The sequence below is a fragment of the Hyperoodon ampullatus genome, assembly GCF_949752795.1.
Source record: "Hyperoodon ampullatus genome assembly, chromosome: 18".
Lineage (NCBI taxonomy): Eukaryota > Metazoa > Chordata > Mammalia > Artiodactyla > Ziphiidae > Hyperoodon > Hyperoodon ampullatus.
The window spans coordinates 46,153,493-46,178,845 of record NC_136931.1 but is presented as its reverse complement, the minus strand read 5'-3'; the positions used below and the strand labels follow the sequence as shown (position 1 = coordinate 46,178,845).

General features: G+C 44.4%; 1 protein-coding gene across 1 annotated transcript in view; it reads right to left on the bottom strand.

Moving 5' to 3' along the window:
• Window positions 1-25,353, bottom strand: part of GARRE1 (granule associated Rac and RHOG effector 1) — a gene marked incomplete at both ends in the record, with an annotated part of 45,663 nt that overhangs the window by 6,594 nt on the left and 13,716 nt on the right. Inside the window, 8 exons of the mRNA XM_079724411.1 lie at window positions 328-1,361; window positions 2,470-2,595; window positions 8,490-8,587; window positions 11,259-11,417; window positions 13,642-13,803; window positions 13,928-14,023; window positions 14,240-14,380; window positions 18,377-18,586. Of these exons, the coding sequence (XP_079580537.1) occupies window positions 328-1,361; window positions 2,470-2,595; window positions 8,490-8,587; window positions 11,259-11,417; window positions 13,642-13,803; window positions 13,928-14,023; window positions 14,240-14,380; window positions 18,377-18,586 (2,026 nt within the window). The remainder of the gene's footprint in view (window positions 1-327; window positions 1,362-2,469; window positions 2,596-8,489; window positions 8,588-11,258; window positions 11,418-13,641; window positions 13,804-13,927; window positions 14,024-14,239; window positions 14,381-18,376; window positions 18,587-25,353) is intronic.

The following is a 25,353-nucleotide window of genomic DNA, read 5'->3' as shown; positions in this document are numbered from 1 at the left end:
ATATTAGCTCCCATGAATGGGAGGGCCCAGATTGGAGCCCTCTTGAACTATGGGACTTTCAGCCATTCAACTTCTTTTAGCCTCAATTCTGCCCTCTATAAAGTGAGAAAATTAGTTCCACTTACCTTATCAGACTCATTCTAACCACTGCTTCCTACCTTTGCTGGAACTGCCCAATACTTGCCATCAGACAGTGAGAAATGGTCTTTAAAGGGGGATTAAGTCACTGCCTCATATAAGTAAGGATGTGGTAGATGGGCCCTATGAAGTCTTTGGTGATAATATTTAAGTTAAAACCCCAAGATGGGGAGGTGGGGGCTCACATACCTGCAGGATCAAAAGGCAGAATCTCTCCCAATATCCCAAAGACTCCATCGCTTTGGTCACGGTTTGGCCAGGTGTTATTTCTAGGTCCCTGTGGCTTCTGTCCCAAAACCTCCGACATCATATTATCCATATAACTGCTCACCAGACCCAAGCTGTACAAGTCAGAACTGAGATCAGATATGCCAGGCCACTGGCCAAGGGGAGACAGACCGGCTCCAATGGGTTGTGTTGGCTGCTGGGATGAGCCGTGTACCCATTTCCCAGGAGCCCGATGCTGGGGCAGGGGCTGCTGCGGTCCAACGGGTTGGAGCAGGTGTTGGTAGTACTGGACCTGGGGTTGTTGCTGCTTTGGGGACTGCTGCTGAGGTGCCAGGCCCGGCTGGGGTGCCAGAGGTGTGTGTGCCCTAGCCTGGGGAGGCCGCGGTGGAGGGGGCACTGGCAGTGACGGCTGCTGTGGCTGCATAGCTCCTGCCTTCTGCTCAGTCACCATGGCTATGGCAGCAGAATTACGCCTTGTCACCAGTGGGGAGCCCTGATGTGACTGGCCCATGTTAAAGCCCGACAGAAAATCTATCACCTCCTGCATTTCCTGATCGGTTGGTAGGTTCATACCCTTCTCGTCCTTGCCATCATCCCCTTGCAGGAAGTTGTCATGCCTCTCCATGAGAAAACCATTGGCCATCTGATTACTGGAATTCTGAGCTGACTGTGAAGGGTCTGCAGTCCTAGGGAAATTACCAATGTTCAAAATGCTTTGTAATCTTGAATCAGTATTACTGGGCATTTTGGCCTTCTCTTCTGAACACCCAGATATGAAGATATTTTTGGAAGGGGTATTTGGAATGGAATAATTCGTGCTGCTGCTAGAGCTGGTACATGAAGCTTTCTTGGTGAACCGGGATGTCAGTTTGGAGAAGGTCTTCTGCAGGCCACCTGAAGATTTGTTTCCATTCCCAGAAGGCAAGTCAGCCTGATTTCCAAAATCACAGATCTCCCTTTGAAGCTGGATTTGTATGCAGGGTAAAGCTTGTTCCCTATTTAAAGAGAAATGCATTAAAAAAAAGGACAAATATACAAATTGGACAATGAAATGGATCTCTTTGGTATTTAAGAAAGACTTTAAGAATAAAAAGACCTCTTTGTTTGGTATCAGGTTCATTTATTTTATAGATAAATAAACACCCAAGAGTTTTAAGAGTACATAATTTAAGGACTTACTATCTATATTTATTATAAAAAATCTACCATGTCTAACGCAGGGCTGTGAAAACTACATTAGATTTCTGGCCTGAGGATTTTGAGTGAAACCCTCTGACCGCAACACAGGAGAGCAAAACACAGCTAGAGTGGGATACGCAACTGGCAGAGGCCAGCTCTGTGCCTGGATGATGGGGACTGGGAGCCTGGCAGATCCAGCAGAGGGTCAACGGACAAATGCACACAGCAGAGAGGGGTGAATGGGCAGGACCCAGGGACACTATGCAGCACTGTTGTCCTTGGAAGTAATTCACAGACAGTGCCAAGAACAGATGGTTGTTACTTCCGAAGTCTTCCAAGGACTTTTTTCCAGTACTGAAAGAAAGCCCTAGAGATAGAAAGGGCATGGGTAGGAGCTGGGCAGGTCATGGCTGGTGTGACCCTGGATAAGTCACCTCACTGTTCTGGGCTCATGAATGAAGACATGGGGAGGGCCCACGGCTAGATGTTTAAGGTCTCTACTGGTTCTAAAGTTAATTCACAAAGAGATAACCTTGCACCTGTTAGCTACTTTCAGATATGAATAAATGTCATGCAAGATATAAGTAAATTTTCTAAATATTTTTCTGCTCTTAGTTCATAAGGAGAATGTGAGTTGGGTTAAAATCCCCTTGATGTACTTAACTCTGAAATGATAAAACAAATGAAGGCAAAAATGTTAACACTGGGGAATCTGGGTAAAGGGCAATTCTTTGTACTATTCTTGCAACTTTTCTGTAAATTTGAAATTATTCCAAAAAAAAGTTGCCGAATAGTTCCCTTTCTTGCCTTATTTACTAACATACTATCAGTGACGTACTCTCACATGACCCTATAAGTGGTCACACTGTCCCTAGGTGTGGACCTGAACGTGAACCAATTCAAGTGCTGGGTGGGGACACTAACCTCCCTGCCCTCCAGCGGGTGAGGTCCAGCACAGCCGTGTAGAGCACATCCACCAGACCCAGGGTCTTCTCGGGATCGAGGCTTCTCTGCAGCAGGGACATGGTAGCGGGGTCTTCTTTCAGGCACCTAGGCATGAAACGGGCTGCGTGAGTCTGGGCTGCACTTGTCCGCAAAGGGGTTTCAAGCAGGCCTTATACAAAAGGCCACAGCTTTTGGCACCAGATAAAAATTTGGTAATTTTAAGAACATTGAGAGGATGACAGGGCTAACACTTGTGCTTGTTGCTCCACAAAAGGAGGAGGAAGCAATAGGGCTTGGGGTCTCCATAGATTTCTAACTGTCTAGAGTCTGTTTAGTAGGAAGAGAAGAGCTCGGTGGAGGGTTTGCCTTCCAAGGGCCCTAATGCCCTCTCACTGTCCAACATCGGCTTCGGCCCTTATTTTCCTCTCTACCCTGCTGAGATTCTGTGCTCTGGCACAGTATGTACTCCTTTACAAACTTCTTACATAACGTCCCACCCTTCCCTCCTGCTACAGCACTTCACACCTGTACCTAAGAAACCAAGGGTCAGTGGAGGGAAAAAATCTGTCTGCCAGCCTGGCAAACTTCAGATAAACAATAAACATGGTTTTCCCGTAAATTAATCTTTTCCCTTTCCAAGATGACTGTTTTACCTTCCCCCTCCTCAAAGCTCTGCTATCCCTACCATCTCCCATTCTTTGCTATCTCAACTCTCACTTAATTGAGAAAACACATAAGCAGATGAGATCTATTTCAACCACCCTCACCACTAATCCCACCAGTTCACCAGTGTCTGTGCCCACACACACTGCCTGCCCTGCTGTCAGAGCACAAGACCTGCTCTTGCCACGGGCTGACCCTCCACCTGAGCACAACATGCGCCGTACAGCCTTGCTTTTTTCCCAAGGACCTCCCTCGAGTAATCACCCCGTTTCTCCCCTGTGATATTCCCTTTGGCAAACAAACCAGCATTGCCAACCACCTGCTCTTAGCCCCACATCCACTCCAGATACTGCCCCACTTTTCTGCTCCCCATTTTTTTTTTTTTTTTTGCGATACGCGGGCCTCTCACCGTTGTGGCCTCCCCCGTTGCGGAGCACAAGCTCCGGACGCGCAGGCTCAGCAGCCATGGCTCACGGGCCCAGCCTCTCCGCGGCATGTGGGATCCTCCCAGACCGGGGCACGAACCCGTGTCCCCTGCATCGGCAGGCGGACTCTCAACCACTGCGCCACCAGGGAAGCCCCTCTGCTCCCCATTTTAACAAAATCACAGTCTCCTCCTCCTCCTTACCTCCTATTCTCCTTTCATCACACTCTGACCAGGTGTTCATCCCTATAACTCCACTAAAATAGCTTTTATCAGACAACTCAGATCTTGCCAATGTCAAGGGTCAGTTACCTGTCTCCACTTTACTCAGTCTCTCAGCAACATCATGCAATGTCTCCTTCCTCCTGGATCACTGTCTTCTGCAGCCCTGGAGACCCCAACCTTGCTCCGTTTTCCTCCTACCTGGCTGGCAGTTCCTTCTTGGTCTCGTCCTCCTCCTCCTTCCCCTCCCTCTGCATCGTGGCACGTTCCAGGCTTCGTCCCTTCTTCTTAGAGGACTGCACGTGGTCCTGTGGTTTTATAGACCATCCCTACAATAAAGACTCTCAAGTTGTCTTCGCCAGTCTAGACCTTTCTCCTGATCGCCACCCTCACATATCTAAATGCACCTTTGACAGCTCTCCCTGCACACCTACCAGGCAGCTCAAAGGGAGCCTGGTCAGTACAACTCTTGATCCCTCTCCTCCCGCCAAAACCACTCTGAATCCTATGACTTCCTCAGTAAGTATGCAGCACAGCTGTCTACCTAAGAGTCATTGCTGGTTTTCCCCACTTCCTACACCCAGCCTATCAGCAGATCCTGCCGGCTCTTCCATAACACAGTCCGAATCCAGGCACTTCCACCACCTCTCGTTGCTGCTCTACTCCAAGACACCACCAGCGCCTGCGTCTCAGGACCAGCCTCCCAGCTGGTCTCCTTTTCTCCAGTCCTGTCCCTCCAAGGCCCACCCTCCACGTAGCAACAGAGCCTCCTGTAGCACAAATCAGAATACACCACTCCCCTGTGCAAAACCCGCCAGTGGCATCCTATCATGACTGAAATAAAATCCAAACCCCTCACCACAGCTCTTTGTGGCCTGGCCCTCCTGCCTCTCTGGCCACACCTCTCTTTGCTGTCACCTCTCCTCACCTTGTCTCAGCTATGAGGCCTTCTCACACGCCCTGAGTAAGTTGGGTTTGCCCACATCTCAGGACCTTTGCCTGGACTGTTCCCCGCTGAGAGCTGCCTCCCACCATTCAGGTCCCCACTGCCCACCCAGGGCACCTCCACCAAAAAGCCTTTTCTGAGAGGGAGAACCAGGAAGATGCTGTCTGTTCCTAGGCTCTCTGGGAGTTAAATGGTGAAATCAACACTTGCAAAGCCATCCTAAGGAGGCAGCAGCACTCCCCAACATGACTTTGGCTTGAGAAGAAATGTATCTGTGAGGATGTGAGCCAGCCAGCCTCAGAAACACTGGAATAAGTGAGCAACAAGGTAAGCTCTGCCAATGCCCAGTCAGACCCTGGGCTCCTGGGAGAGAATCTTGGCCAGTGGACCTGGCCAAGGTTCATGCACCTGATTCTCTCAGCCTGGAATCGCTGATTACCAGGACACACTTGTTCTATGTTCCCAAGCCAACTTCTACTTGTGATCTGGCTGGTCACATGTTTGCCCACTAGATGAGCATTTTTTGGTCATGCAGAAAGGAGTTCCTGGTGATAACAATAATTTCTCTTTCTAAAAATCAACAAATTGGCATTTTAATTTTATTCATCAGTCTTGAGAGTTGATCAATAAAAACCCCTGAAGAGACTAAATCCATTCTTTTGACAAATCACCCAGACTGGCTTAAAACCTTCTACCTGTTCTTTTTTTTTTTTTTTTTTTTTTTTTATTAGTTTCTGCTTTATAACAAAGTGAATCAGTCATACATATACATCTGTTCCCACATCCCTTCCCTCATGCATCTCCCTCCCTCCCACCCTCCCCATCCCACCCCTCCAGGCGGTCACAAAGCACCGAGCTGATCTCCCTGTGCTCTGCGGCTGCTTCCCACTATCTATCTACCTTACGTTTGCTTCTACCTGTTCTTAGATAAAATCCAAGTCCCTCAGGGACCCTGCAAGTCCTGGCTTCTATGAATCCCCGTCTTCAACACCACCTAGCATAATTCCAGCCATGCCAGCTCATTCCTCAGGCCTTTGCATTTGCTGTTCCTTCTGCCTGGGATGCTTTCCCCATTTGCTCTCTGCATGGCAGGCTCCTCTCAAATGTCACATCCTTAAAGAGACCCTTCATTACTGACCTCCTCATCCAAAATAGCCTCCTCCTGCCATCTCTACCTGTTATTCTCCATCAGATGATGTCACTCTATTCTTATTCCCCTCATACGCTTGCCAGTGCTTGAAGTTAACTGCTATGCTTATTAGCTGTCCCCTCCCCAACCCCATGCCATAACGAAGCCAGCTCTATTAGGGGCGGGGACCCTGTCTGTCTTGCTCATGATTAAATTCCCAGAGCCTAGAACAGTGTCCATCACATATTAGGTACTCAGTAAATATTTGTTGAAAGAAAGAATGGGTGAATAGCTTAAGCATGACAAGTTAAAAAAATCTAAGTAAGGTTTTACTTTCTTTGGGGAAAAAAATGTATCTGGCAGCTAGACACTTCATTTTATTAAAAGCAAAGCATATAATAAATTCTTGACTAGTTTTGCTAATAATTTCATTTTTTCCAAAGGTGGAATAAAGCAATCACTTCTTTTTGAGTTCTCAACAAGCACATATTCTGTAACTTGAAACAAAAACATAAAACTTTGCATTTTTACCAAAAGTAGCCAGCAGAGGGAGCCTCTCCAAGTAATTGCAGTCTATGAGGTCTTTCAAGGAGGTGCAATGAATTACAAAGGAAATCAATCATACAGGGACAGTTGTGGAAGTAAACTGCAGGGTTAACCATTTTAGTACTGTTTATATTCACCCAATTAGCCAAGAGTTGAAAATGTTTTCTTTTCTTTTTTTTTTAAGAAGATGTTGGGGGTAGGAGTTTATTAATTAATTTATTTATTTTTGCTATGTTGGGTCTTCGTTTCTGTGCAAGGGCTTTCTCTAGTTGTGGCAAGCGGGGCCACCCTTCATTGCGGTGCGCGGGCCTCCCACTATCGCGGCCTCTCTTGCTGCGGAGCACAGGCTCCAGACGCGCAGGCACAGCAGTTGTGGCTCATGGGCACAGTTGCTCCGCGGCATGTGGGATCCTCCCAGACCAGGGCTTGAACCCATGTCCCCTGCATTAGCAGGCAGATTCTCAACCACTGCACCACCAGGGAAGCCCGAAAATGTTTCCTTTAAAATGAGAATCCTGGTTAAGTTTAATATTTTTCAATAAGAACGTGAATTAGAAAACAAATTAAGAATTCAGGAACACAAAAATCTTACAAAAAAGTGAGCTTTTAATCTACTGCTTGGGGAATTCCCTGGCAGTCAGTGGTTAGGACTCCACGCTCTCACTACTGAGGGCCTGGCCTGGGAACTAATATCTCACAAGGCACACGGCACAGCCAAAAAAAACAAAAAACAAAAAAACACAACTACTGTTTGACAGGAATGAAGATATGTATATAAATTAACATTATGCCACATTAATAATCAAATTTAGAAATGTGGGGAAGAAACTCATAAAAGGGAGATTTTGGGACATGAAGTAAACTGCCAACCCTTACTTGATATATATCAACAAATTCTAAAACTTTCGGCAGAATCTCCACCGGACACCCCCCTCACATTTCAAGAAGAAATGATTTAAATACAATTCGAATGCATTACCCAGCTACCACTTTAGTCCACGTGGACACCAATAGTGCCACGGTTCCTTACTAACTCTCTCTCTTCCTACCTAAATGCTTTACACATTTTCTACATAGTTAAATATTCATTCTGATCATAATTTTAATAGCAAAAGTCTTCCAATATAGGCTTAATTTTTCTTGTTTACTAGTAAAGCTGTGATGCCGATCCTTCAGCTGAATCTGTGTGCACATCACATGGATAAATCCCTAGAGGTGGAACTGCTGAGGTCAGAGCCCTTATTTTAGGCGTCTGACAAATGAAACTGCCCTCCAGAAAGGCTGTGTGATTTATTCAACAACATCTGTGCCTGTTTTTGTACAGCCTGGCCCAAATCTAGTACTGTTATTCTAAAACAATTCAACAACATGATGGGCAAAATGACACTGTATTGTTTTTCTACTTTGCCTTCCTTTCTTTGTTAGGTGAGGTTACACATGTTCTTCATCTCTTTGTTGACCATGTCTCTTACGATTTACCTGTCCATGTGCCTTGCCCATTTCTTACTGATCTGTAGGAGCTTTTGTTTGAATAGATTAAGAAGAATACTTTATTATAAGTTTACAAATATAATCAAATAATTAAAAATAAGAACAGCTCAGTCTGCCTCCAGATTTGCAGTGACACTGGGTGTGTAATGACATGAGCTCCAGATCAGCAGGGTTGTTGCTAGAAGGAGAAGAAATGGAAGAAGAAGTTCTATGTTCTGTACTCAGCTTTAAAGAAATGCTGGGTGACTTAGAGAAAATGATATACTCTGTTCAAAAGCTGTGGACTCAGTAACACAAAAAGATAATATTGCTCACTATGACCCATGAGTATATAACATTTTAGATGCATTACTGGTCAATGAGACTATTTTTCAGACATCTTGCCTTCCTTATCGTGTACCGATAATCATGACACATGGCATTAACATACCTCCACTGACCATAAACCCGCACAAGTAGTTAAGACCTGTTGTGTGAGCTAGCGTAGGGTTTGTCCAAAACAATGCAATCTTTTCAAAGATGTGCAAACATCAATCAGTGCTTAGGCTTGGCTTGTGTTAATGTAAGAGTCACGTTACCATGTGGATGGGACTTGAACCACAATTCTGGAGCCTTCTAAACTGATCTGTGGGGCATAGGCTTCTTTATTTTCAATCTGCGCCGTATCAACCACCACCTAACAGAGAAACAAAAACAAAAATCAGTTTTCAGAGAGGAAAACGGATCATAAACAAATCAAATGCATGAGCCTATCAATGCTGAGTGACTCTGGTCTCTGGTAAGAACTATTCCCCAGCAAGACAGATACGCAGAGGCCAGTCAGGAGCCCCACGGAGACAAAAGCAAGTAATAAAGATGACTGAAAACAGTAATACTTCAATAAACACGAACACATTCGAGGTGCAGGAGGTAGTGAACTCTGCAATCATTTTCAGTACTTCTTCCAAATTGTAAATATGTTAATTAGGAATTACTTTGTTTCTTTTGTTTCATTCCTAAGTATTTTTTCACTTTATGCACTTGAAAGAAGTAAAAATGTCATTAAAAATCAAACCAATGCTTTAGAAAAGCCTATCTGTAATGACTGAATCCAAGCCAGAAGTCGATGAAGCTTTTTGTAAAGACCCTTTTATCCTCAACCATCAATATAAACAAAATTACTTCAGGAAAAATGAAGAACCAACCCTTTTCTCAATGATTTCTTCTTATTTGGAGGAGAGTCTTTATTTTTTATTTTTCATATTTTTTGGTCATGCCGTGCAGCTTGTGGGGCCTCAGTTCCCCGACTAGGGACTGAATCCAGGCCACAGCAGTAAAAGCATGGAGTCCTAACCACCAGACAACCAGAGAACTCCCTGGAGGAGTCTTTAATACTACACAGATGATACAGTATGCTTTGTAATTTAAAGAGTCTGACAAAGTAATGAATATATTTTCAAATAACTAAAAGAATTTTAAGAAAATAGTCATAAAACACTTTAAAACCAAATCTGTAACATTTCAGAAAAGGCAAAGCCATGCAGAGTTGCTTATTAGGATTCCAAATTCAGCCTCTAATGGAGTTGATTTCCACCACTGTAAAGAGAGTTCTCACAGCTGGTCTGCAATGTCCTTTGGAAAAGACTTCCTGTCCAAGTAATAGCCATTGTTGGAACAGGCAGGTGTTTCCTCTCTCCTCCCAGCCCCAGAACAATAATCTAAAGGTTCTTTATCAGTCACAAACAACGGTGCCCTGGGATCAAGGCGGAGGGAATTAGGAAGAAGTTATTGCTCTCTGAGTAACATGGGACTTTTTTTTTAAATGATGATTTCTCAAAATAGCCTTTGAGGGACTTCCCTGGTGGTCCAGTGGTTAAGACTCTGTGCTCCCAATGCAAGGGGCCTGGGTTCAATCTCTGGTCAGGGAACTAGATCCCACATACATGCTGCAACTAAGAGTCTGCATGTCGCAACTAAGGATCCCGCATGTGGCAACTAAGACCTGGCACAGCCAAATAAATAAATAAATATATATTTAAAAAACTAAGCTAAAATCTTTAAAAAAAAAAAAAAAAAAGCCTTTGGGTCCTCCTGCCTTATTTTACACGCTCCTTTCTGGAGAGCTTATTGCCATGGTTCTCCTAGTTTCAGCCAAAATGGTCTTTGGAAACCTCCATACTTCAGCAGGGGGTCTCCAGTTTACTCTTTTTCTTAGGGGTTCCTATACTAAGGAACAGATCTTAAGCAAAACGTAACTCACCACTGTGGACAGGCCCCCACCTGGCCCTCTACAAGGCAGTACCACCCTGAGCTGGGCCACCTGAGCACGCACTCACACCAAACAAAAGGACTGCATCCTCCCAACAGCTCCTTTTATGAATAAAGTAGGAATTAGAGTAAGAAACAGTTCTTTAATTTTCTAAATCTCTAATTGCTTCCTTTAATCTCTGAAATGCTATAACTCTTCAAAAAGCAGTCATTTAATTCTAGAAAGTGGGATAAGAACATAAGGTATACGGGTCAAAGGTACCTAACAAAAACCTAGGTGTTGATTTCCTGACCCCACCCAACTTTGGCAAAAGTTATTCTTCTCACCAGAGGTGAAAAGACCAAACTTACCTGAGTTGATGTTGTTATTTTATTGCAGAAACAGAGAACTGGGATACAAAGTGACTGGATGGGGGCACTACTTATACCATTGGAGGAGGTGATATTTGAGCTGACATCAGGAAAATGAGAAAGAGTGAGTCACATGAAGATCTGAGAGGAGTATTCTCAGGAAAAAGGAGCATCAGGGGCAAAGGCCTGAGACAGGAAGAAGCTTTGTGTGTTTGAGCAACAGAAAGACATCCACTGTGGCTCCAGAGTAATCAGGCCAGGTGAAGGGTCCTATCAAATCGTTACTTATGTAATGGTTTCCTTAAAATCAGGAAAGCAGGAGACATCATTTTGCAACTAGGTCCCCTGCTAATACATATTATCAATCTATTAAAGGAAAAAAAAGACTTGGGCCTCACTGTTGTGGCCTCTCCCGTTGCGGAGCACAGGCTCTGGACGTGCAGGCTCAGCGGCCATGGCTCACGGGCCCAGCCGCTCCGCAGCATGTGGGATCTTCCCGGACCGGGGCACGAACCCGTGTCCCCTGCATCGGTAGGCGGACTCTCAACCACTGCGCCACCAGGGAAGCCCAAAAAAAGACTTTTTAATGCTGTTCTTCCTTTACCTTTTCTATCTGGTCTAAAACCTGCAGCAAGCAAAGTGCTTTTTAAATTCTCCAATGTTTTCGCACATGTGCCCACACCACATCCTCACATGCCTGAAACGTCCTTCTCTATTCTCTCCCCCATCCATCACACGTGCTCACTCACCAGTCCAGCTTGGCCAAACAGCAGCTGCACGGCGGTCTTGCAGGCACCCCGCCACGTGGATGGGCACACCTGGTTCAGGACTTCAGTCACAGGAAAATCGTCCCTGGGTGTGATTCCATTATAGCAGCCTGCCTCCTTGATCAGCTGTAACATTGTATGCTACAGATTGATAAAAAGAGAGTTCGCACCTCAAAATAAAGCCATACCAGGTTCTAAGACTTGTAGAAATGCATTTACAGGTACACAATAGTCCTCAAGAGAAGAGCATTTTACGTACTCCCATATCATGTCATTTTAATTTCTTAAGTAATTATCGTTAATTACCTTCAAAGATTTTCTCAACCCTGTAGCGTGACTGGCTAGATATGAATACATGTGCGTTAATACACATATGTGATTTCTATTCTGGCACAAAATATAGCATTATTTAGCAATGTGCTAATGCAAACTGGTTGAGGAGTTTTGAAATTCTGAATAAGGAAACAAAATCATCTGGCAAAAGCAAATACCAATGAAAACCTCATCTTTATTTTGGATGAACAAGTTGTCAGGTATGCAGACTCTGGAAACAGACTGTATAAGCTCCAATTCCAGTCTACAACTTTCTAGCTGTGTGGCCTTGGACCTCAGTTCCTCTATCTGTCAAATGGGGAAAAGGGCAGTACCCACTTCATGGGTGAGCATTAACTAGACAATGCACGGGAAGCATTTGACACAATGCCTGGCACACATGATGCTCTGCAAATGGTCCTAATTACTTCAGTATTATGACAATATCTCTCCTCTTATTTAATTTATTAAAGTCCACTGAAACATTAATCATAAACAGCATTTTATAGTGTACTTGCAAAACCCTGTATTTTACACATTTTAAACAAAATTATGAATAAAACTAACTTGGCAAATGTCTCATTAAAAAAGTCACCCTAGGAGCTTCTGATCTGGTGGACACATGGAGGTGCCTGGAGAGAACATGGAACCTCCAAGCCCCTTCCCCATGCCTTGCCCTAGGCATCTCTTCCATCTCGCTGTTCCTGAGTTACGTCCTCTCATAATAAACTGGTGATCCGGAACTCTCCCAACAAGTTGGGATTCACAGCATCAATGTACTCAGATCAAGATAGTGTAAGGAGAGTATGCTGAGGCAGACATAGCACATTACTGAAGAAGTTCATTTATGGCCGTATAACTATAAAATGGTCACAGCCACTGCCTTAAATGCCAAAGTTTCCTTGGACCCTCTCCACACACTTCCTGGATCCCCCGGCCTCTCTTCTGGCTCCAGCGACCATTTGCCTCTGAGGACCCTGGCCCTGATCCCACTTCGGGGCTCCAGACCCATACATCCAATTGCCTGCTGAACAGCTCCACTTGGACAATTCAAAGGCAACCTTAAAATCACGTCCAAAAATATATTTTATGATGACTATCCCCGAGCCTCAATAAACAGCACCAAAGCAGCTGTCCAAGCCAGAAACCTGGGCCTCATCTCCTTTCCCCTCCCTCTCACAGCCAATTAATCACTGAGTCCTGCTTATTATAACTTCTAGATTGCTCTTGAATGCTTCCACTCGCCTCCCATGATCACTTGATGGGGCTATGGCCAAAACCCTTCAGTGCTGCTCCCCTCCCAGCCACAGTCCATCCTGAAGTCAGGGTGATCTTTCCGAAATGCAAACCTCATTACACGACCTGTCTTGGTGGGATGCCAGCCACCTGGGGATGGAGCCCAGCCCTCACACTGGGGGTTTTCTGGCCTCTCCGGGCTGCTTTTCCAGCCTTGGCTCCTACCATGTCTCGCCTTGTTCTAGACGGTGGCCCTCAGGTCTGACTACATATTAGAATCCCCTGGACAACTTTTACAAAATACCAGAGCCCAAGCCTTACTTCAAGACGATTAAATCCGAATCTCATTAGTGACTGTCCTGGACAGCCAGGGGGGCCCCAGCTACAGCTCTAAGGAAGATCTTCAGCTCTTGGGATGGGCTCTTACTTCCTGGCCATCTCACAGCCTCAGCCCCACCCCCATACTTATTATTTAGGTCTTTCTCTGCTTAAAGTCCTCTTCTCAAGAGTCACATCTCTTAATCCTCCAGGTGAGGCCCCCTCGTTCTGTGTTCCTATCACAACCTAGTGGGCTGTCAAATCTCCTAGCCTGGCACCAATGGATGCTCAATAAAGACCTACCAAATTGAGACCAAAAAAAACACAACAAAAGTCACCCTGGTCTGCTTTTAGACACCAGTTTACTGAGGAAGGTCAATGCCTCCTGTCTTCACTTAAGTTTTGCTTTTTAGTCTAGATTCTTTACAAGCCCTCAGGTTTCCTTAAGAACTCTGTTTTCAAGTTCACACCCGGTTGTTGGAACCCCAAGGAAAGCTACCGTCTTAAGTTTCAGATTGTCGGCGGCCGACTCGTTGAAGGAGACACCCTTCAGGAAGTTCGATCCTATCTGCACAGGGACGGTGGGAAGCTCACACTGCATGGGCTGCGGCGGGGTCTGCCTCCGCCCTGTCTGCTGTGCTTCTGCCTCGCTGCAGCAGCCCTGGAAAAGGGTTGGGTAGGAGAGGAGAGGTGACCCACAGCTCACCTCTCAAGACATTTGCCTCATGTGGATGGCATGAATGCCATACCACAGCTCCCAGGAGCTACCAGAAAGAAAAGCGTACCTGCAAACTGGCTTCAATTGCCTTTGGATTCAGGTGGAAACCGGCTTTCATTGCATATTCACAGTGACCTAAGCTTTCCAGAGCTATTTTATATGCCTGCAAAGAAATTGTTTGCAAGAATGAAGATTACATAGCAGATTATAAACGGACTAGGTTCAATGAAAACAGAAATTTTAAATTTCTATAGTTATTAAAAGACATGAGGCAAACCACCATCTTATTACTCTTTCCAATTGGTTCAGCATCACGACTTTGACTCCCTCCCTTGTTCTCATCCCTTAGATATTAATGTGCCGGTTCTGAAAAACGTACTTGCAGAGCACTGTCAATCTTTATGTTCAGTTCTTTCAGCTGGTGCTCAGGAATCGCTGCACTTTGAGAACAGAAGAGCTGCTGAACTTCAATTCCTGCCAGGCGGCCATCGCAGCCTCTTTCTCTTAGTCTAGATGTTGCCTGCAACAGAAATGGTGACTGGTAGGTAAAAGAGGATTTTACAGATACTAGCAAAATTAAAAAAACCAGAAAACAACTATAGTAAAGCAAGAAACTATCTAAGAATTAGATATAAACCAGACATTCCGCATCGTCTGTATTACAAAGTGAGCAAGCAGCCAGAAGTTCTGAAAGACTGAATCAAGCACTGAAGAGAAAGCAAACCTGACAATAGAACTACCTTATTTAAGAGACCCCTGGGAATTCCCTGGCGGTCCAGTGGTTAGGACTCCGCACTCTCACTGCTGAGGGCCTGGATTCAATCCCTGGTCAGGGAACTAAGATCCCACAAACCATGCAGTATGACCAAAAAAAAGAAACACTGGAAAAAAAGACTTACCTACCTGTTATTTATTTTATATCTATATTACATATAAATTACATACACGTTAAAAACATTCACATTTTAAATTTCCCTGCTTTAAAAAGACAGATACCCTAGTATAGGGCTTCCCTGGTGGCGCAGTGGTTGAGAGTCTGCCTGCCGATGCAGGGGACGCAGGTTCGTGCTCTGGTCCGGGAAGATCCCACGTGCCGCGGAGCGGCTGGGCCCGTGAGCCATGGCTGCTGAGCCTGTGCGTCCAGAGCCTGTGCTCCGCAACGGGAGAGGCCACAACGGTAAGAGGCCCGCATAACGCAAAAAAAAAAAAAAAAAAAAAAAAAGACAAATACCCTAGTATATTGGCCCTTGGAGTTTCCAGAATTAAACTATATATATATGGTTGAGTGGTCCTATACACCAAAGTAAAAAACCTCACCAATAGACAAAGAATAGGAAAAAAACATACAGTGTAACATTAAAGGAAAAACAGAACTTTTGAAATCTGCACAGGAAAATGAAATACTTATTGTTTAGTCACTAAATATGTTTATGAAGAGCACATAAGAAAAACAAGAAGAAATTAATCTGTGTCTTGTGATGAAATGTTATCTATACATATGGGTCAGGACTAGAGAATACAGAAAAATATATATTTGATTTACTAGATGGAAGGAAGGATTCAGGATGAACTGTCTTTCAATTTTTCAATGTCTATTTTTATTGCAATAACATTTGTGCAACAAATAACATTTTTTAACAGTTAATTTTTGTTCTTCTAGGCCAAGGTAGGAGTTGTAATATTTACCAAAATTGCAGGACTAAAGGAAGTTAACTAGCAGCTATAATGCCATACATTTCCAAAGCTCCACAAATTCTGTATGAATACCAACCATTCCCTGAACCCTAACAGTCTCACAGTTTAAAACCATTTGACTCTCTTTCTAGAACTCTTCCATTTAGTCAAATATGTAGCCCACAAGGTCTTATGTTAGGTGTCTCTGGATAGACAGTGGAGCACAAAACCTGGTCCCTACCATCTTGGAGCTGACAGCTTCATGGGTCGAAAAGGCAAACAAATAAAATATTTAAAAAATATAAAATGAAGAAAAACATCCCAAGGGAAATAGAGAACTGTAACAGGGAGTGCCCGAGAAACTGAGAAATCAACATTTAGGCTGAGTTTAAGGCAGAGGAGGCAGTCAACAGAAGTGTGGGGTGGGGGTAGGACAGGCAGAGATATCAGCAAAGGAACTAGAACCCAGTGAGCAGGGGAGAGTGGCCACAGATGAGGCTGGTGAGGAGGCAGGGGCCAGATTATGTGGGACTAGGCAGGTCATGGGGATGGGTACACACTTTACCTTAAGGAAATGGAGAGACATGAAGGACGGCAAGACAGAAAGGGGAGAAGCAAGTCCAGCCACTGAAGCTGTCAGGGGAGAGTAATGATTCCCTGAACTAGGTTAGTGATAGTGGACACAGAAAGAATGGGACAGATTTGCAGTCATATTTTGGAGGTAGGATCTGCAGGGCTTTCTTATGGATTGGATGTAGATGTGACAGAAAAACTGGAGGATAAATCTCAGGTTTCTTGCACAAAGGACCCAGTGTGGGATGGCACTACATGCTAGCACAGGGAAGATTTGAGGAGGAACAGTGTGTGCAGAAAGGCTAAGGGCTAAGCCATCAGAAGACCTGAGGAGGGCAGCAGCTGAATATAGGGGCCTGAGCCCACGGGGGAAGTGAACCGGGCACACACATTTGTGTGCTTGTGGCCCCAGCCCACAAGCAGTTTTTAAAGTTCCAAGACTAGACGGAGACCCACTAGGGGAGAGGGCACATAGAACTGAGCCTTGAGAAACTCATATTCATAAGTTATGTTGAAGAGAAGCTAGCAAAGTGGATGGAGAGGCTAGCCCAACAGCTAAGAGGTACCTAAGAACACCTGGTTCTCCACAAGGAGAGAGGATTTCCAGGGCTCATGTCGCTGTGAGCTGCTGAATGGAGTCATCGGGATCCTTGGATTTCTGCCAATTATTTTTGGCAACGTGGAAGGCACCAGTGACCCTGACAAGACAAGGTATGTTCTTGTGTAGGAGTGGAAGCCAGATTTTAGTGAAGTGAATGATACCATTTATATAAAGTTTCATATTGTGCAAAACAATACATTTATGGATACATACATATAGAATATAAAAATATGCATAGGAATCACAAACTCCAAAATCAAAAGAGGTTATCTCTAGAGAGAAAGGAATATGAATAAGAGAGTGGAGAAGTACAAAGGGAATTCAAGTGCATTCGTAATAATATTTTCCTGTTAAAAATAAAAGGTAGGGGGCTTCCCTGGTGGCGCAGTGGTTGGGAGTCCGCCTGCCGATGCAGGGGACGCGGGTTCGTGCCCCAGTCCAGGAGGATCCCACGTGCCGTGGAGCGGCTGGGCCCGTGGGCCATGGCCGCTGAGCCTGCGCGTCCGGAGCCTGTGCTCCGCAACGGGAGAGGCCACGGCAGTGAGAGGCCCGCGTATCGCAAAAAAAAAAAATAAATAAAAAAAAATAAAAAAAAAAATAAAAGGTAGGGCTTCCCTGGTGGCGCAGTGGTTGGGAGTCCGCCTGCCGATGCAGGGGACACGGGTTCGTGCCCCGGTCCGGGAGGATCCCGCATGCCGCGGAGCGGCTGGGCTGGTGGGCCATGGCCGCTGAGCCTGCGCGTCCGGAGCCTGTGCTCCGCAACGGGAGAGGCCACATTAGTGAGAGGCCCGCGTACCGCAAAAAAAATTTTTTTTTAAAAATAATAAAAAATAAATAAATAAATAAATAAATAAATAAAAAATAAAAGGTATGAGGGCTTCCCTGGTGGCGCAGTGGTTAAGAATCCACCTGCCGATGCAGGGGACACAGGTTTGAGCCCTGGTCCAGGAAGATCCCACATGCCGCGGAGCAAATAAGCCCGTGCGCCAGAACTACTGAGCCTGCGCTCTACAGCCCGCAAGCCACAACTACTGAAGCCCACAAGCCACAACTACTGAAGCCCGCGTGCCTAGAGCCCGTGCTCTGCAACAAGAGAAGCCCCCGCACCGCAAGGAAGAGTAGCCCCAGCTCGCCGCAACTAGAGAAAGCCCACGTGCAGCAACAAAGACCCAACGCAGCCAAAAATGATAAATAAATAAAATAAATAAATTTATTAAAAAATAAAAAAAATAAAATGCCAACAAGAAATGTGTCATCGCCTACTACATCCCCACCTAGCTACCTGGCTGACCACTTACCCTCCATATACCCTCCAGCCTCTTCTCCCTGGTCCCTCTTCCTAGAAGATTCGATGCACTTCTTGTCGGAGGCCAGGCCCTTCCCCTGAGCTCCTGCACACCTCCATCACGGCCCCTCAAACCTGTTTTTGTAAGACTTTTCTCCTAGGAGGCTGTGAGTAGAGGCTACTACCTCAGTGCCTGCACATGCCTGGCATGAAGTGGGCATTTACAAAGACATTCACTGTTAAATGAATGAACAAGCTAATGACAGCAGTTGAAAACTCACACTTCTACATAAAATGGTTCTTTTAAGAACCAACAGGTAAAGGCCCTGTGGTGCCTCTCTTATCTGAACAAAGGGCACCAATCTCCTCAAAGTCAGGGTTACCTCAGCAGCCCCCCGCCAGGACCGCACAGCTTCCTCCAGTTCTGGTGTGTGGCCCATGCCGGATAAGCTGCCACCACTGCTACTGTTCTTTTTTTCTGGCACAACAACCTCGGCAAAGCAGGAGTGAGCCACTGGCTGGACCTTCTGTAACGCCTGGGTCAAAAACTGGAAATGGACCTGCACCACTGTCAAGAAGCATCGCCCCAACACCTGTGGAAACAAAAGAGCCAGGGATTTTAAGGCTGTGGGTTGCTACTGCATGACCGCAATCAATTCTCAACTATCAATTGGAGTAGAGGTAACAATTAACTGGAAATCTGAAATCATACGAAGTTAAAAAGTCACCATGCTTTAGAAGGATCTGCCTTTGTTCTCACGTTTGGACCTGGGTGGCCTGATACCTAGAAATCAAGATGTTTGAGCCAAATAGCAAGCCCCAAGGTTCGCATGGGCCTTCCCATTTCCCATCTAGCCTCCCTCCACTCCTGTTCTCCACTCCCCTCATCTGGACTCTGGCTCACACCAACCCTGGTTGTCTTTGAGCTCCTGCTGAACCAGAGCAACCCACAATTCCAATTCTGTCCACACAGTATTCAGAGGGCAGAGTAAAAGCCAGGTGATTAAAAATCCAAAAGGTCAGTTTGACTATAAGAAGACATTCCATTGGAAATGGAATCCAAAGATACAGGTTATGTTGGTAACAGTGTTATTAACATAGTTATTACATAGTTATTAACATAGCTGTATGTCATATTTCCAGTCTTACAAAACAAAGCTCACAGACCTGTCTTCTAGGAGTCAACAAAACATACTGGTAAGTCCATTTGTCAGAACAGTAGAAACCCACTCACCTGATACGTATTAGTAGTTGGTTGATGCAGTAGTCCATTGAAGTAGAAAATTCATTTTAAAAACTACCATATACATGCTATGTTAATATATACTATTAATATGTAATTATAATATATATACTAAAAATATACTACATACCATAAACATTTTAAGATACAAATGTGCCTTTATCTGCCAACCTCTGGCACTGGCTAAAGCTGTTCTCTGACATTACTTGTCGTTCCCCATTTGCTTTCTTGTGTTAACTCCAGCTACAAGGTGTTCTCTATGATTTCCTACTTCTTTTTTCTTTAAAAGACAGCAAGAATTTGCTGCTTGCAAAGCAACTTGAGCAGACACTTTCCAGATTATTGACATGTCCCCCTAATCTTTTACAGTTGTTTTAGCCATACCAAATTCAACAACAGTAACAATAAAACCTTTTTGTAACTCCTTTATCGTGTTCCATAACATTCAAAACATTTTTAATGGAAGGTATTTCATATTTCATTGGCCTATACAGTGGATTACTTACTAACAAAAAATTACTTATTTTATTGAGTTTGTAATCCAACTGGAGCATAGCTGAGAGGGCCCACTAGCTGCCAGCTCTCAGGGCGCTGCCTTGGGGAGGTGGTGAAGGTTTCCACTGCCTTTTACAAGGAACTAAAATCCAACCCCACTGCCCACACTTTGGCCCAGTCCTGTCCCTTGGAGAAGCCAAAACTAAGACTCAACCTTGGACCTATCACCTCCCAGCACACATTTCAGATGCTGCCCTTTTCCACCCGCACTGGGCAGAGCTCTTCTTCCTGGAGAAAGAGAGTCAGGCAAGCTCCCAGTGGTGACACTTACTCCCTCTGAATTATTTTCCCCTGTGGAAATCACCAGGACAAAACTAAAGCAAACACACAAAACTCATACCAAAGCATCCTCCTTCTATAGGGAACCATCAGAAATACAGGCTGAATTCCCACTCAAACAAACCTCCTGGGTCTCTACTCACATCTCCCTCAAAGCTCCTCCCCATCAAAGATGGGGCAGAGTGAGCCACACAGAATAAGCAGACCTAGCAACCTAGGGACTTGTGCCACAAACAGAAAAAAGAGTATTCAATTAGCATTGTACATAATATCAGCCAGCCTGAACGAAACACTCAGCATGTACTTCACCTATGCTAAAGATTTCACACTGATTATCTCATTTAATCCTAGGAACAACCATATGAGGTCATTTCCATTTCACAAACAATAAGACTAAGGCACAGAAAGGTTATGAAACTTTGTCAAGGGGACACAACTGGATGTGGCAGAGGGGTCACTTGACTCAAGTGTCTATGCCCTTAGCCATTGTGCTCCCCTGCCTTCAACAGGCTCTACACACCTGGAGACAGCTGTGGGCTGGCAGCACTGAGACCAGACACAGGACAGCAGCTCGACCTTAACTGGCTTAGGCCAGAATGATATGGTGTCCTGACGCTCCACACAGAGCAAACCCAGGAGGAGGAGTGAAGCTGGGTCCTCAGGCACACACACTCTCCCTCCTCCTCCTTCCTTAGCCTCTTGGCAGGCTGTGGCTGAGGGAGGAGGAGGGAGAAGTGGAGATGCCATGTGCCATTTGCTCTAGGCTCATATTCTTTCAGCTTCTGACAGATACAACTCAGTCATTCATTCTTTCAACGGATGTGTAATTTGTGAATGCCTGATACGTACAAAGCACAAAAAGCCAGAAGATACTACAAGAAAGACAGCAAACAAGTCACTGTCCTTGTGAGGGTTACCTTCTAATGGTGGGGAACAGTTAAGTATATATGCGAAGTCAGGGGCTACTGGAGAATGAACACTAAGGAGTGAGGTGGGAAGGAAAAGGCTCTCTGAGGAAAAGACCAAGGGAACAGATGGAGTAATCCCTCTCCCTTCGAAAGGAAAATTCTGAGAAAGGCCTCTGAAGGCCTGATGCAGGGTCCTGGGCCCAGAACAGGACATTCACTGATAATGCTGGTCGATGCTAGGCTGGGGGTTGGGGAGGGTCCTCTTGTTGTTAGGGGTAGAATGGTGGAAGGAGGATGCTTCTGTTGCAGGAGCAAATGGGGGAAGAGATGGTGGACAGTTTTAAAAGGCAGACATTTGGAATACTGTCTCCACCACTTATTACATGCTTGACCTTGGATGAGTTATTTAATCTAAATTTCTTCCGTGTATAGAAGAAATGATGCGAACAAGAGCTCAGCATTTCCCTCCCCCACTCATGAGGTATGTAGCACACATTTGGGTTGTGACAAAATATTTGTATTGCAAACAATTCATTAAAAGCCAATCAAACCAATGGTTACACCCTGGACCTTGGAAAAGCTTTTTTATTTATTTATTTTTTGGCTGCGCCACACGCGGCATACAGGATCTTAGTTCCCCAACTAGGGATCGAACCCATGTCCCCTGCAGTGGATGCATGGAGTCTTAACCACTGGACTAACAGGGAAGTCCCTGGAAAAGCTATTTAAAAAATATCTATTCTACAAGTTTACCTAAACTAACAGATGTATAAACACCACCTTTTCCAGATAGAGGACAAAGCTCAATCCCCAGCCTGCCTCTGGCCCCCTTTTCTCTACAATATCTCCTGTCTTAGCCCAGCTTCCCTCCTGTAACAGACTCCATCCTCTCCATCACAGGGATGAGCCAGTCCTTGGGGTCTTCCTGAGAAACCTGGAAAGAAATAGAGACTCTAAAGTTATGAACTTGGAAGCATGTGACCCAAGGGCTGAGGACAGCTACTTTCTCTTTCACAGGGAGAACGTTTCCTAGACTGCAGGATCCAATGAAGCTGCAGAACAGGTGTGGCAAGCTGGTGGACAAATGAGTGGACTGGTCAAAGAGAGAGACATTTTAAATGTCAGTGAGTTTAAACTGTCAGTGGAGCTACAGAGTTCCACGTCTATCAACCTGGAACTTCCAGAGTTCCAGCTATCATTTACTGAGTGCTTAACCCATACCAAGCACTTGACGTGCAGTGAAGTGACTCAGGGGGGTGATAGCAATTCATCCATTTTATAGATGACAATGAGGCTTAGAGAAAGAAAGAAACTTGCTCCAGTGTCAAGCAGTAATAAGTGGTGCAGTACAGATCTGATGCCAAGTCTGTCTGACTCCAAAAACTGTGTTCTAACCATCAGGCTATGCTATCTTCATATGACAAGATCCAGGATGTAGTCACGACAGTGACTAAGGATACCAAGAAGGGGAGAGGAACCCTGTGCAGGAACCCTGATGTCTCCCAAACAGTGTAAGGCCCTAGTGTCAGCCCAGTTCCCTGGGCTGGAAACGGACACTGAGAGGCACGGCTCAGTCTTCTCTAACTGTGGGAAAGGTACTGTGACAAGAGTGAAAAGTGGGGTAGCCTGTGGCACTTCAGTGTGGCATGAGTCTTAAAGTTCATGATCTGTACAGCAGACTGCTAAGACTGTCTGCAAACAGCAATGATAAACTGGGAGAGGACACACAGGGCTTGGGAAAAGAAGCAGCTTCTCTTACCTCTAGAGGAATTCCAAACCCCAAAACACCTGTTCAGGCCTTCAGCACATCAGTCCCATTCAATAATTATGAAGAAAGCAATCAGATTTAATCTTACCCTTGACATTTGCATTAGTAAAAAAAATATCCATTCATCCCAAGGCATCCCAAGTTGATGGAATCTGGGGCAATAAGAGGCTGTTATCAGACTTTCATTAAGAGAAACATTTTGGTGTGACTTAAATTCCTCATAAAGGCCCAATTCCTGAATATAGACAATAAGCGACCTTGCCACTTCTGCCTCCAAATATCCATGGAGCATTCTGGATTACTATAAACAGCCATTGAGGATCTACTGAAATGAAACCTTGTTTTCTGGGAATCCCTGATGGCAGAGGAAAAGGGTACACGTTCACTTTCCCATTCCCCTATAAACGTACCACATGTGCTGCTAAGGGGGTTATGTTCATGAATATAACTAGGAAACCTTTTCTTTTTGGTGATTTTTATATTTTATTAATTAAAACCAACTTTAGTTTAAGGTCATCCTATTTTGAACCCTAAAAGACCACTCTTTATACACTAGCATAGTCAACTCTACCTTGCTAGAATTTTTTCACAATTTTAGTTACTCCTCTTCTAGGGCCAGGGCCTGACTCAGCCCTTACTATATCTGCACGTGCTGAAATCACGAAGTGCCCAACTCCACCCCACCTGCCACATACCTTGTGATTTTCACATCAATGTACACAATGTCTAAGTTCATTTTTTGCTCAACCTCACTGAACAATTCGTCTTTCTCACATCCCTGCAGAGTGAAGAACAAGTAAAAGTGTCACATATACCATACTGTCAAACATTTCCAGGGGCTCTAGCATTTACTTCTGATCAGTTTAAAAGTCGAGAATGAATGAAATGAAGTTGATCCGGATTGGCTGCTTTCATTAGAAATTCCAAACTCATTCAGTCATTTCTCTCTCTTCAAAACTTACTTGTACCTTAAACATTACAGTTGGTTCCACATGTTCCCAATCTTTTATTCTTATGATAATTCCAGAGTTATTGCATAATGACCTAACCAACAGACCAGAATGTGATACAAAGACCTAAATGTGCCTCCAGAGAAATACAGAATGCAGTAGACCATGCCTGGACTATGGAAAGTACCTTATGGAGATTAAATTATGGCATAAAAATGTAAAAAACAAGCTTACTGAAACTAACATGTATAGTCTGACCTAAAAACTGATTAACAGTGAGCACTTAAATATTAAAAAAAAAAAAAAAGCAACTAACAAAACAGTAATCTCTTTGCAGTCAGTATTAACCTAGAGCACAAAGAAGCTGCCATGCTATGTACAGAAGAAAGAACTAGTGAGGACAGAAAGCTAACACATCCTCAAGGGTAGATGAGGCATCACCAAATGTTAATCATTCAGACAAGATTACATTCTGCCCCTGGACATGCTGCTTTACTGCTGGTAAAAATATCAACAGACACAGTTTCTGAACTCCTACTTCATGGGCCAAACACTGTGGTGCACAAAACCTTTTACACCAGTAATACATATTCATTGCAAATAAATTACGGGGAAAAGATAAGCTAAATAAAGAAATAAACAGTATCAAATATTACTAAATAGATATAACCACTGATTACATGTTTCTGATACAGCCTACATTTGTACCTGTAGGTTTTTTTTGTAAAACTAGATCATGTTGTATGTTATTTTATAGCCTGCTTTCCAAAATAAAATATATCAAAAATTTATTACATGCAACACACATAGGAAGTTATTTATTTATTTATTTATTTATCACTGCACTGCTCGGCTTGCAAGATCTTAGTTCCCCGTACAGGGATCTAAACCTGTGCCCCTTCAGTGGAAGCACAGAGTCCTAACAACTGGACTGCCAGGGAATTCCCAGGAAGTTGTATATTTCAGCTACATTGCTATCAATCGTAGTAACTAACAGGATAATTATAAACTATCATCCAGGACATGAAAAAGTGAAAGGCCAGTGAGGGGAACTAAGTCTATGGTAGACAAAGGAGGAAGGGTTGTTATTGTTCAATAGGTACAGAGTTTCAGTTTGGGAAGATGAAAAAGTTCTGCAGATGGCTAGTGGTTGATGGTTGCAAAAAATATGAATGTACTTAATGCCACTGAACTGTACACTTAAAAATAGTTAAGATGGCGAAATTTATGTTATGTATAATTTACCACACACACAAAAAAGTACAAGTGCTTCTAGTCACCCCCTCTGCTACCATTCTATTCCAAGCTACAATCATCTCTTGCTTGGATTACTATAACAGCCTCTTAACTGACCTTCCTGCTTCCTTTCAATTAGGATTAGTTTTATCTACACATAACAACAACAACAACAACAAATGCAGTGGTTTAAATAAGAGCAACGTTTACTTCTTTCTAAGGTAAAAATAAATCTAGGGTTAGGCAGTCCAGAGCTGGGATGGAGGCTCCTGGGTATCACAAGGAGCCCAGTTCCCATCTTTCTGCTCTTCATCCTCACATAAGGCTTATATACTGGGACTACCTCATAGTTCTAAATGGTTAAATGACCTTCAGCCATTCTGCCTGCATTCTAGATAGTAAAAAACTGGGGGGGGGGGGG